The sequence below is a fragment of the Beta vulgaris genome, chromosome 5 (assembly GCF_026745355.1).
Source record: "Beta vulgaris subsp. vulgaris cultivar EL10 chromosome 5, EL10.2, whole genome shotgun sequence".
Taxonomy (NCBI): Eukaryota; Viridiplantae; Streptophyta; class Magnoliopsida; order Caryophyllales; family Amaranthaceae; genus Beta; species Beta vulgaris.
This window is the reverse complement of record NC_079206.1, coordinates 31,042,149-31,055,232: the sequence shown is the minus strand read 5'-3', so window position 1 is coordinate 31,055,232 and position 13,084 is coordinate 31,042,149. Positions and strand designations below refer to the sequence as shown.

General features: G+C 38.0%; 1 protein-coding gene across 1 annotated transcript; it reads left to right on the top strand.

Moving 5' to 3' along the window:
- The first annotated feature begins 4,694 nt into the window (after positions 1-4,694).
- On the top strand, positions 4,695-5,996 carry LOC104893463 (uncharacterized). Its single transcript, XM_010679567.1, has one exon. It carries the CDS (start codon positions 4,695-4,697, stop codon positions 5,994-5,996), a length of 1,302 nt encoding a protein of 433 aa, XP_010677869.1.
- Positions 5,997-13,084: the final 7,088 nt, after the last annotated feature.

Below are 13,084 nucleotides of genomic sequence, written 5' to 3'. Positions count from 1 at the left end.
ATTATTTTCACTTCCTTGTCCTTGGGAACCAGGTTCAACAATAGTGGAATCGTTCACTTGTGTATCCTCACCTAGTTCTTATTTTTCGTTGGGAACAGGAACAGGAGGTTGTTCCTCATTCTTTGTTCCCATGACTTCTTCTTCTTCCAAAGTCTGGTCATTAAGTGTTTGGTCTTTTACCAAACCTATCTCGAAGTCATCATCAACATGTGTGCTTGTATTGAATTTCTCCGTTTCATTAAAATTGATATGCACACTTTCTTCTACACACATATTCTTTTTATTATAAATTCTATAAGCTTTGGTACTTCAAGTGTATCCTAGAAATACAGCTTCATCACTCCTAGTAACAAATTTTCCAAGATTATGTTTCCCATTATTATGAACAAAACATTTACATCCAAATGTTCTGAAATATGTAATATTGGGCTTTTTTTACCAAAATATAGATCATAAGGAGTTTACTTAACAAAGGTCTCAACATGGCACGATTTATAATATAGCAAGCAGTGTTCACGGCTTCGGCCCAAAAGTTCATATGAAGACCATTAACTATCAAGAGTGTTCTAGCCATTTCTTCAAAGGTTCTATTTTTCCTTTCAACAATACCATTTTGTTGAGGTGTCCAGGGGGCGGAAAAATTATGGTCCAAGCTATGATTCCTACTAAAGTCATCAAACTTACAATTTTCAAATTCCTTTCCATGATCAGATCTAAGGTGCAAAAGTTTTTTACTACTCAAATTTTGAACTTTTTTTGCAAAGAAAATGAACTCATCATAAGTCTCGTCCTTGTTAGACAGAAAAATACCCATGTAAATCTAGAGTAATCGTCAACAATAACTAGCACATACTTCTTACCACTTCTACTTTAAATCGTCATAAGTCCACACAAGTCCATATGAATCAATTCTAATGGTTTTGTGGTACTTACCACATTCTTTGATTTAAAAGAGTAACTAACATGCTTCCCTTTTGCACAAGCATCACAAACACGATCAATATGAAACTTAATTGAAGGTAGACCTAAGACTATATCTTTTAATTTGATCGAAGTTTGTCAATTAAAGAAAAACTAGCATGTCTAAGAGGCATATGTCATAACAGAGGATCATCATAAAAAACACTGTGGCATGTCAAATCATCAATAAAAGTCGATCAGGTCTAATTGGTCCTCCCAACTACCTTGGAAATCAATACTGCACGCTCTCAACATATCCTCCATGGTGTCGTTAGTCCTCTCAGTCTGACCATCAGTCGTAGGGTGAAAGGTTGTACTCATCTTTAATGTTATCCAAAGATTTAATTGGACCTTTTTCCAAAATTTCGAGTGGAACCTCGAATCACAATCAGAAATAACATCCCTTGGAACCCCATTTAATCTCACTACATGCATAATGTACGTACGTCTTTGCAAGTTGCTTCTTCTGCCATGTCTCCTTAATCGGTATGAAAACAGCGAACTTCCTCAATCGGTCCAAAATAATCTAAATAGTATCATTGCCACTCCTCGTCCTAGGCAAAGGAATCACAAAATCCCACTAGTAGAAAAAGGACGATTTGCGTCGCCCCATTCGCGTCGCATGAAAGGAAAAACAACGCAAAAACTTTAACTGCGTCGCATGCTATAAAAAGTGCAACGCAAAAAACATCGATTATATGTGCGACGCATATAACTCGTGTGCACTGGACCCTTAGGTTCATCTAACGCACATCCCTGCATCCAGGTGACAAAATTTGAGGCCTATCTGCTCGCATTTACCTATTGTGCGTTGCAAAAGGCTAATTTAGGTTGAACCCCTTGGCCCATCCGACGCAAATCAGCTCAAAAGCCCAACTCACTTTTTTAAACCCTAGCGCCTTCTAACTATCGTATCTTTCTCTCTCACCCTCAAACTCTCTGTTTGATATGCCACCGCCATGGATGAATTCTTCGAGTTTGATATGAACGAAAACTTTTTCTCTCTCACTTTGATAGGTTCGGTTTCTTTTTCAATTTTTCAGTCTGATTTTATAATTTCGTAGTCTTCAATTTTCTGTTTTCAGATTACAATTTTGTTTTTTCATTTTTTCATTTTTTAGATCTAATTTACTGTTTTAATTTTATGTCTTCGCGTTTTATGCATCTGAAAATTATGTCCTTCTGTTTTTTTACTTTTTATATCTGATTTTTTTTTACTTTTTTTATTATTTTCATTTGCAGATTTGTTTTTGGTTTTTCTGGAAGTCTTCTTCCACTGAAATTGAAGAAAATTGAAGTTTGGTGCTTTTTGTGTCGAATTCGCACATGTCTCTCTCCTATAGATCATCCTCGTTTTGCTTCTTCCATAATCAGTTTCGCTTTTTTGTGTTGATTTTTATTCCCCATTTCGTTGTTGTTTTCAATTTTAGGAATTATGTTGGTTTATTATTATGTGTTCGAGTTGTTAAGTATGGAATTATGGAATTTTGTTGGTTTATTCTTTTGTGTTCGCTTCTTCTACTGATTTGAGAATCGTCTTTTGTTGCTTTTTGAGGGCTTATTTTGTTTTTCCTCGAATGCAGTACTAAAGCATTCATGCTTTGGTACTATTTTTTTTGTTTTCACAAATCAATATTTGCGGTCGCATCTTTGGCCATCTGCCACGCAAATGCTCTTCATCTACGTCGCACCTTGCCCAGATTCCAACGCAGATGGTTGCTGATGGGCGGTGCTTGCAGATCATGTGCATCGGACATTACTTAGTGTCCGACGCAAATAGACTATAATATTCGTCGTATCCTAATCCGACGCACGTTGTGTTTTATCATTTGCCTCGAGACCTGTGTCGTCGGACTGATGTCAAACGCAAATGGTGGTCCCAGGTTTGACGCAAATTGTAATTTCTGTACTAGTGTCCATAGAAATAGAATCCCACTTCCATCCATGTATCTCTAAGGATTGAACCTTCCACATGGGTCTCTTATGATCTGCCTTCACTTTCTGACAGGTTAGGCACTAACACACATATTCGGCTACCTCACACTTCATGTTTGGCCACCAATAGATATCCTTAAGGTCTTTGTAAACATTTGTCACTCTGAGGGTGCACAGAATATGGACTGTTATGCCCCTCATCCATAAGACGTCTTTAAGTTCATTACATTTTTGTGTTACACACCACCTTCCCTTAAACCTCAAACTTCCTTCATCATTAATCTTAAAGTCAGCTTCCTTACCTTGATTAATTTTCTCCTTAATCTTATCTAGGTGCTCATCCCCAACTTGACCCTGTTTGATCTCGTCGAAAACTGACAACCCTAAAGATAAAGCGCTTAGTCTTGCCTCACTTTCCCTATGATTTAGAATTTCTAGGCTTAGCCTTTGCATATCTCGACACAACTCCTCAGGGACTATCAAGGCACTCACGCTATGGCTCGACTATCTACCCAAAGCATCGGCAACTACATTTGCTTTCCCCTCATGATACTGGATGTCTAGGTCATAGTCTTTAATTAACTCCAACCATCTCATCTACCTCATATTCATGTCTTTCTGGTTCAAAATGTACTTCAAGCTCTTATGGTCGGTAAATATTTTATAGGTTGTCCCATAGAGGTAATGTCTCCAAATCTTAACTCTAGATCGTGAATAAGGTAATTAGCTTCATAAGGTTTCAACTGACGCAATGCATACACAATTACCTACCATTTTGTTGTAACACACATCCCAAACAATTTTTTGAAGCATCATTATGTTATGTCCTACTTTTTGCCTAAGCTGGAAAGTGCAGGTAGCATAAGTTCTTTACATCATTGGCATTCTAATATTCTCCTTTGCTTTCACAATACAAAAATTGTACTTAGTATAAGCTGCAAGCTATAAGCTGTGGGCTGTAAGCTGTAATTCTCATACATAGTGGATTGGTGGACTCAATTCCTCCCGCGGTTTTTACCCTTCTTCTTGGGGTTTTCCGCGTCACCATTTCTTGGTGCCTTGTTTCTTTTCTTCATTTGTTCATTTTCGTAGCTAGCATTCATTATTGATTATAGTTGCATCTTCATTAGTTGTAGATCCTCAGCTAAGTTCTGCCTGAACAGAATTTGGCATAAACAGTTTGGCGCCCACCGTGGGGCTTTACAACTAAACTCTCATAAAAATCTCAAAAAGAAAATACCTTCATTTCCCTCTAGAAAAAGATGGCTGACGATACCGCCGAAATGATGAAAGTTGTTTTGCTGAAGGCTCAAGAAGACCATCGCCGCAATCAATCTGAAACTCAGCAAACCATTGAGAGTCTCAGGAAGGAGCTAGAGTCTGTCAAAAGCAGCAAAACACCCAAGCCCCGTGGCCACGGTATTACTCCCCGTAATCTCAATCTCGAGGATTCTGGCGCTAGCGAAGGTGAGGACGAAGAAGTCAGGTCTAACGAAGAATAAGAGGAAGCAGATCCTGCCGCTAAGAAAATGGCGCTCCTGGAGTTTCAGAACAGAAAGATACTTCGCATGCTAGCAAAGTTACCTGGAGCACCAACTCCCGTGGCTGAAGAATCTCCCAATGGCTATGCGTTGTCCCCCTTCGTGGAAGAAATTGCAAGGGCTAGGATTCCTAAGAAGATCAATGTGACCCAGCCTCACAAGCTGTACGATGGAGCTGTGGATCCCTATGACCATGTGGCGCAATACAAGCAAAAGATGTGGACTCTATCCATTCCTTAGCACCTCCTGGAAGCTACCATGTGCAAATCCTTTGGAGCCACCTTATCCGGACCATCCTGGCAGTGGATGATTAGCCTAAAACCAGGTAGTATCCAAAACTTCGCTGCTCTGATTAACAAATTCTACATGCAATTTGCGAGTAGCAGGATTTTGGAGAAGCACACAGGCGACCTGTATCGCATTACTCAGAAGGCAAATGAAGCTGTGAGGCAGTACCTGGACCGGTTCAACAAGGAGATGATCTCAGCCAAGAGCTTAGATGTTCCTACTCCTATCGAAGCGTTCAAGAGGGACCTAACATATAAATCCAGGTTATATTATGAATTGACTGGGTACCCCTGTAGCACGTTCGAGGAAGTCAGAGCCAGAGCTATGGCTGAAATCCGCGTCGAAGAACACGAGGTGTCCAGGTATGGAAGCGAGCCCAGCTATGATCGATCGGCCCAGAATCAGAAGAAAAGTGACTGGCGTCACCAGCTATATCAAAAGCGCGAAACCAATAACGTAGCCAGCAAGGCCACAAGTAAATCTACTAACAATGACTACCCATCTATTGCTTCCTACTTCTTTAATGTGGATGCAGGAGGCGTAGTAAATGCGCTCGAAAAGCTAGGGACAACAGCCAGATGGCCGCGCAAGAGCGACAGACCGGACAGCGAGAAAGACACCACTAAATGGTGCAGCTACCATGGGGACCATGGCCATCGGACAGAAGACTGCAACGCCCTCAAAAAAGAAGTAGCCTGGCTGCTTAAAAAAGGTTATCTCGAGCATCTGATAGGTAAGAAGGGGCAACGAGAGGAAAAAGCTGGTCGCAGGCAGCAGCAACCTCGTCCACCACCTGAACCTCTGCACGATAAGGTAATTAATTCCATCTTTGGTGGCTCAGAAATATGTGGAGTAACATACTCTGCAGCTAAAAGATTGGCCCGAAAAGGCTCCAAAGCTGCGCCAAAGCCATACTATAGCGCAGAAGAGAAAAAGTTGAGAAGCATGACCATCAGTTTCGACGAGGAAGATGAAGATGAAGAAGTTGACAATCGTGATGGCCTCGTCGTGTCACTCACCGTCAGCAACTGCCTCATGAAGCGAGTCTTAATAGATAACGGCAGCTCAGCTAATATTATTTTCAAAAGTGCCCTTGAGAGCATTGGGCTGCAGGAAGCTGACATCCTCAGGAAAGCAACTATCTTGTTCGGATTCAATGGTGAGCCAGCTACAACGCTCGGAGAGATCGTGCTGCCTACCTATGCAAAAGGAATCAACTTGCAAACTAGATTCAATGTGGTAGATTGTCCCTCTGCGTATAATATCATGTAAAGAAGTTTCTATGTTGATACTGGAGCAAGCATTGGATCAAGAATAGAAGCTAGGCGTTTTATTTTCTAGTTCCAATGTAAAGGAACAAAGAAAGAATGGTAAGGAACTGTGGCAGAATATTTGAGAATCAAGCGTTTGTTCCTCTGTAAGGAACAAACTCAGTGGCACTTAGCAAATATGTTAAAGGAACTAACATATAAGGAACTAGACTTAGGGTGTACTTAGTATAACGATTAAAAGATAATGGAGTAAGTCATGCCCTGATTATAGGAAATTAGTTATTTCTAATTTCAAATGATAAAATCAGTTTTAAAAAGAAAATCTGTTTTGGAAAAGATTTTATTTTTCGGAAAATAAGAAAATAAATATCCGGTTGTTAGAAAGAATTTATTTCAAAGATATTATTTTCTTAAAGATTAGAAATTCAGATTTAAAGATAAAAAGAGTTTATAAAACTGATTTTCGGATAATGCTCAAGGAACTCCTATTATTTAGGAGTAATGGCTGCTTTTATCCACGTTCATTTATAGTTCATGGGATCATGGGACATGATGTAAAACGTGTTCCTTAGGGGAAGGAACATCATGGGTAAATGGATTAAAACGTGTACTCTACATTAATCCCACGTTCTTCATGATTAACACTATAAATATAGAAGTCTAGATAAGTTCCAAATTGTGTCTGACTAAGTAATTAAGTGAGTTTAACTTATTAAGTGTCAGTGCCTTCATTCTCTCATAATAGCCATTTGTTCTTTGCCTTCTTACTCTAATTCCACTAAGCTTATTTCGATCAATTGTATTTTGGTTTTTGGGGTAAGGGAACTTTGAGTGAAGTTCTGTAAGAGAAAGGCTTTGAGTAAGCTTGTATGTGTGAGAAAACTTCGAGTGAAGTTGAGAGGAACTGCTGTTAAGGGAACAGTGGTTCAGGAACTTGAGTTTAGGAACTCAAGGTAGGGCTCGAGTTAGAATTAGGTTGTAACAGAGTTGTTTGGCCTAATTAGTGAAAGTGTTGAGTTTAAAATCCCTAGTGGTCGAGGTTGTTTCTTCTTGTTGGGCCCAAGAAGTTTTTCCTCGTAAAAATCCCTTGTGTTCCTTTAGCTTGTTTATTCGTTTAAGTTTTAATTTCCGCAAAAAGTTACGTTTATTTCTACACCTACAATTCACCCCCCCTCTTGTAGTGTTCCTAGGGAAATAACAATTGGTATCAGAGCAGAACTCACGTAAGATAGGAAACCCTATTGAGGAAAAGATCCAAGGAACAATGAATACCACCGAGAAACTTGAAGAAGGTTATTCCACTCAAAGGCCTCCTATGTTCAATGGGAAGTACTACAACTATTGGAAGAACCGCATGGAGATATTCATCAAGGCTGAAAACTATCAGGTATGGAGAGTCATTGAAGTTGGTGATTTCGAAGTCACAACTACAAATGACAAAAATGAGGTAACTCTTAAACCCCTCTCTGATTATGACAAATCTGATTTTGAAAAAATGGAAGTAAATGCCATGGCTATTAAATTATTGCATTGTGGACTTGGACCCCATGAACATAATAGGATCATGGGATGCAAATCCGCAAAGCAAATATGGGATTTACTAGAAGTAACCCACGAAGGAACTAATGAAGTTAAAAGATCGAAAATTGATTTACTTATGAATCAATATGAACTGTTCTGCATGAAATCCAAAGAAAGCATCCGAGACATGTTTACTCGTTTTACTAACATTATAAATGAGTTGGCTTCTCTTGGAAAGTTTATTTCATCTGAGGAACAGGTTCGAAAGGTTCTTAGGAGTCTTCCTAAGGACAGATGGATGGCTAAAGTCACGCTCTTCAAGAAACAAAAGACTTCACTAAGTTCAACTTAGAACAGCTGGCAGGGTCACTTATGACTCATGAGCTTCACCTTGATACTGAATATGGTGAAAGCTCCAAATCAAAATCAATTGCTCTCAAAGCAGATGATGAAGATGATTCGGACTCTGAAGAAGAAGAAGCAGCCCTCATGGTTCGAAAATTTCGAAAGATGTACAGGAACATGAAGAATGGAAACTTCAAAGGTAAAACTAAGAAATTTTCTAACAAAGCTGCTTGTCATAAATGTGGAAGTACAGATCACTTCATCAAGGAATGTCCTCTTTGGGAAAATGACAAAACCAAAGAAAGGAACAAGGAACGCTTTGCTGAAAGGAAAAAGAATCAAAAGCACCTTTCTCTAAGGCAAATGTGCGCAAAGCTATGATAGCTGCTTGGGGAGATTCAGAGACGGAAGAAGAAGAGGAACAACCAACTGAAGAAACAGCAAACCTTTGCCTCATGGCAAACACTGACGAAAAAGAAGATGAAGAAAAATTGAGGTAAGTCAACATGGACTTGAGTCAGAATTAGATGGTAAAACTAGGACTGAAATATATGATCTTCTTTATGATGCAATTCTTGAATGTAGAGATGAACGTGAAAAACGTGAACAAACGGAACAAGCCTTAAAGGTTTGCAAGGAACACATAGAATGGCTTAAGAAAATGAGAACTGATGTCGAAACTAGATTTTTTGATTTGTTTGATAAAAACTTAAAAATCAAAGAATGTTATGAGAGTTTGAAAAATGAAAATTATCTAATTAATTTAGAGATTTCACACTTGAAGGAATTTGTCCCTGTTCTGAGTTCCTTTGATATAAGATCAACCCCTTTGAAAGGATACAGATCTGAGATTGAAAAAATGAATAAAGAGAAAAATATTTTAAAGGAACAGATCTGTAATCTTAAAAAGGAACTGGTTGTCGCAAGGAACAGAGGCAAAATCATGAAAGTTCCTAAGTGGATTGAGAAACCACAGACCAAAGGAAGGAAGGTCTTGGTTTTGAAAACTACAAGAAAAGGAACAAGACAAAAAATATGTTGATCTACCTAGTGAAAGTTTGTATGTATTGTGGCAAGGTAGGTCATTACATAAATCAATGTCAATTAAAATCTGAATGATTGGGAAAAATGTGAAATAATAAGAAAAAATGGGTTGTCAAAACAAATCCTAGTCAAGAACAGGAACCCACGAAAGATGGGGTTCCTTCAACTAACAACTAGTTGATTTTTGCAGGTTGGAGTGAGGGGGAACAACACATGGTATCTCGATAGTGGTTGTTCCAAGCACATGACAGGAGACAAAACAAAGTTTCTCTCACTCACAACCTATGAAGGTGGCAGTGTAACATTTGGTGATAATAAGAAAGGTAACATTGTTGCTATGGGTAAGGTCGGTAAGTCACCATTACACTCCATTGAAAATGTATTTTTAGTTGAAGGTCTAAAACATAATCTATTAAGCATTTCTCAATTCTGTGACAAAGGAAATACTGTAAAATTTAAAAGAAAAATGCTTGATCATCAACATTAAAACTAAGAAGGTTATCTTGGAAGGAACAAGGAAAGGGAACACATACATTGTGGATCTAGACCTTGTTCCTCAAATCAATTTAACTTGTCTTAGTGTTATTGAAGATGATTCACTACTATGGCACAAGCGTCTAGGACATGCTAGCTTTTCATTACTTGAGAAACTTAGATCAAAAGACCTTGTTTTAAGATTACCATCCATAAAATTTCATATTGACCAAGTTTGTGATGCATGTGCACGAGGTAAGCAAGTAAGATCCTCTTTCAAATCTAAAACGATTGTAAGTACCACTAAACCATTAGAGTTAATTCATATGGACTTATGTGGACCCATGAGAGTTCAAAGCAGAAGTGGAAAGAGGTATGTACTTGTGATTGTAGATGATTATTCTAGGTACACTTGGGTTATTTTTCTCACTAGTAAAGATGAAACTTATGATGAGTTCCTTGTCTTTGCTAAAAGAGTTCAAAACCTAAGTGGACATAAAATAATGCACATAAGATCAGATCATGGCAAAGAATTCGAAAATTATAAATTTGATGACCTAAGCAGAGACAATGGCCTAGATCATAATTTTTCTGCACCTAGAACACCACAACAAAATGGTGTTGTAGAAAGGAAAAATAGAACTTTGGAGGAAATGTCTAGAACAATGTTAATTGCTAGTGAACTTCCAAGGAACTTTTGGGCTGAAGCTGTTAACACTGCTTGTCACATAATTAATCGTGCCATGATGAGACCTATCATTAATAAAACTCCTTATGAACTTTACTATGGAAAGAAACCAAACATCACCTATTTTAGGACATTTGGCTGCAAATGTTATGTGCATAATAATGGTAAAGACAATCTTGGAAAATTTGATGCAAGGAGTGATGAAGCAACATTTTTAGGATACTCCTCACATAGTAAAGCATATAGAGTATATAACAAGAGAACTATGTGTGTTGAAGAAAGCATTCATGTAATCTTTGATGAATCTGACAAACATAATCCAAGCATACAGGTTGATGACTATGAGATAGGGTTAGCGCAACCTAGTCCAAGGAACACAGATTCACAAGAAGAAGAAGAAGTGAAAGAGGAAAGGAACGAGGAATTCGAAAACAATGATATTCCTGTTCCTCAAGGAGGAGAAGATGCTCCTGTTCCTCTAAATGAAGGAACTGAGTCCACCGAGGCTAACAGAGGAACAACAGAGCAGAGCTCCTCATCCACTCAAGGAACTCATGAGGAACAACATGTTCCTATAAGAGAGTTTCAACCAAAACCTTGGAGATTACAAAAGTCACATCCTGTGGAACTCATAATCAGCGACATATCCAAAGGTACGCAAACTAGATCTCAGTTAAGGAACTTTTGTGCATTTCATGCGTTCCTATCAATGATGGAACCAAGAAATCATGAAGAAGCCTTAACTGATTCTGATTGGATTATTGCAATGCAAGCTGAATTAAATGAGTTTGAAAGAAACAAGATTTCAAGCAAATCCAAAGGAGTCTCACCTCACTGCTGTGAAGAGAATTCTTAGATACCTTAAAGGAACAGATGATCTTGGACTCTACTATCCAAGAAGTGATACATTCGAACTAAAAGGATATGCAGATGCAGATTATGCTGGAGATCTTGTTAATAGGAAAAGCACCTCAGGTATGGCACAATTCCTTGGTCATAGTTTAGTTTCTTGGAGTACCAAGAAACAAAACACAGTTGCTTTATCCACTGCTGAAGCAGAATATGTAGCTGCTGCTGCATGTTGCTCTCAAATGCTTTGGATAAAACAACAACTTAGTGACTATGGAATAAACTTTGAATGTGTTCCTATTTATTGTGACAATACAAGTGCTATAAGTATATCTAAAGATCCAGTGCATCATTCTAGAGTAAAGCATATACATATTAGACATCACTTTTTAAGAGAAAATGTTGAAAAAGGTTTGATTAAACTTGAGTTTTGTCAAACTGATTATCAGATTGCTGATATCCTAACTAAGCCTTTGCAAAGAGATAGATATGAAAAATTAAGGCTTGAGTTAGGCTTAATAAAAATTAAGTGATTGTTCCTATGTCAATTCCCCCATGTTTGAATCAATTTGAGTGACTTTGTGTGCTAAAAAAATTTGTTTAATTGCCTAAGACCATTGCAAATTGGAATGTTGCAAAACATAACCATGAAGTCAAAGAAACTAAACAACTCACAAATGTCACATAATACTCCCCTTACTGTTCCTAAGGTCAAGAAACATGCATAGTATGAAGGATATTGATATGTAGCATTAGTTGTTCCTATAGCACAAGTTCCTTAGCATTTATTTTCTTTCAAAAATTAAAATTCATAAAAATCCGATAAAATTCCAAAAATTAAGGGGAACCAGTTTAATTAAATCTTGGTTCTTTTTATCTTTTCGTTTTCTTCCTTTTTCATTTTTATTTTTATTTTTTCCCGCGTGTAATAATTACTATTACATGCAAAAACCTCATTCTTCAATTCATCTAAAGAAACCGTGTTCCTCTCAAACGCTTCATCTTCACCAAATCCGAAACCTCATCACACCCTTTGATACTCCATAAAAACCTCCAAACCTTCATAAATCATGGCAAAAACTTCAAGAAACTCACCTTTTCCAACACCAAAAACAACCGACACTTCAAAAATGGAAATTTCTTCATCCCAACTAAAACCCTTGAAACCGACATAATTCAAGAAAACCCCATAAGGAACAGCAATTAGAATCTCCTAGAAGGAGCATGAAGAAGAAAATTGATTGGGGAAGACGATGAAGAAGAAACCCGGAACAATCTCAGGGGGAAGAAGAAGAAACTGCACCTGTTCCTTCCAAAGGAACTGTTTCTTCGTCTTCCAAGAAAAGGGTCGAACGAAGTGAATCTAGGTATGTCTTGGGCTTTTGCGTCGATTTAGAATGGGCAAATAAAATTGAATTTCTAGAATTAACCTCCATTCTAAAGGAACAAGGCATGGAATTCTTGTTTGAATTCGCCTTTAATAATGCTCTTGTTCCTCTAGCTATGGACGAGTTTTGTGCAAATTTTGTTAATACTAATGGAACTTGCACAACTGAAGTTAGAGGCAAGAAAATAAGGTTTAATCAAGCAACTTTAAGCAAAGTATGGGAAGTTCCTTGCAAAGGAACTGATTTGTATTTTAAAAGGAAAGGAACTGTTTCCTTTCCGAATTTTCCTCAAGACAAAATCTTAGAATATTTTGGAGGAACAGCTGGCCAAAACAAAATTAACCATAACCTACTCTCTCCCCTTCACAAAGTACTGTTTAACTTGGTTTGGAGAGCACTCATTCCTCGAACTGAAAAGAGGAATGAAGTGGGTCTCTTGGATATGTGTTACATGTTTTGCTTAGACCACCACATACAAATCAATTTCCCTTCCCTCTTCATTCAACATTTAACTCACTGTATTGAGAACCATTGTGTGATTGGGTACGGTGCCCTAATAACTTCTTTACTTCATCATTTTGAAGTAAGACTTACTGGTTGGACCACCATAGGGGTCAAACAAGGGAACATTTGAATGAGAAGACCCTAAATGGACTCGGCTTGTCTGTCCAAGAAGGTGTTCTCATTCAAGGAAAAATGGTTTCCGTTCCTCAGGAAAAAGAAAACTGCCCAACTAGATTTAGAAGAGGACAATGATGTAATTTTGGATAACCTGTTCCT

Bases quoted from the DNA above. Each gene is read 5' to 3' on its own strand.
- LOC104893463 (XM_010679567.1), top strand. From the start codon at position 4,695: ATGTGCAAATCCTTTGGAGCCACCTTATCCGGACCATCCTGGCAGTGG.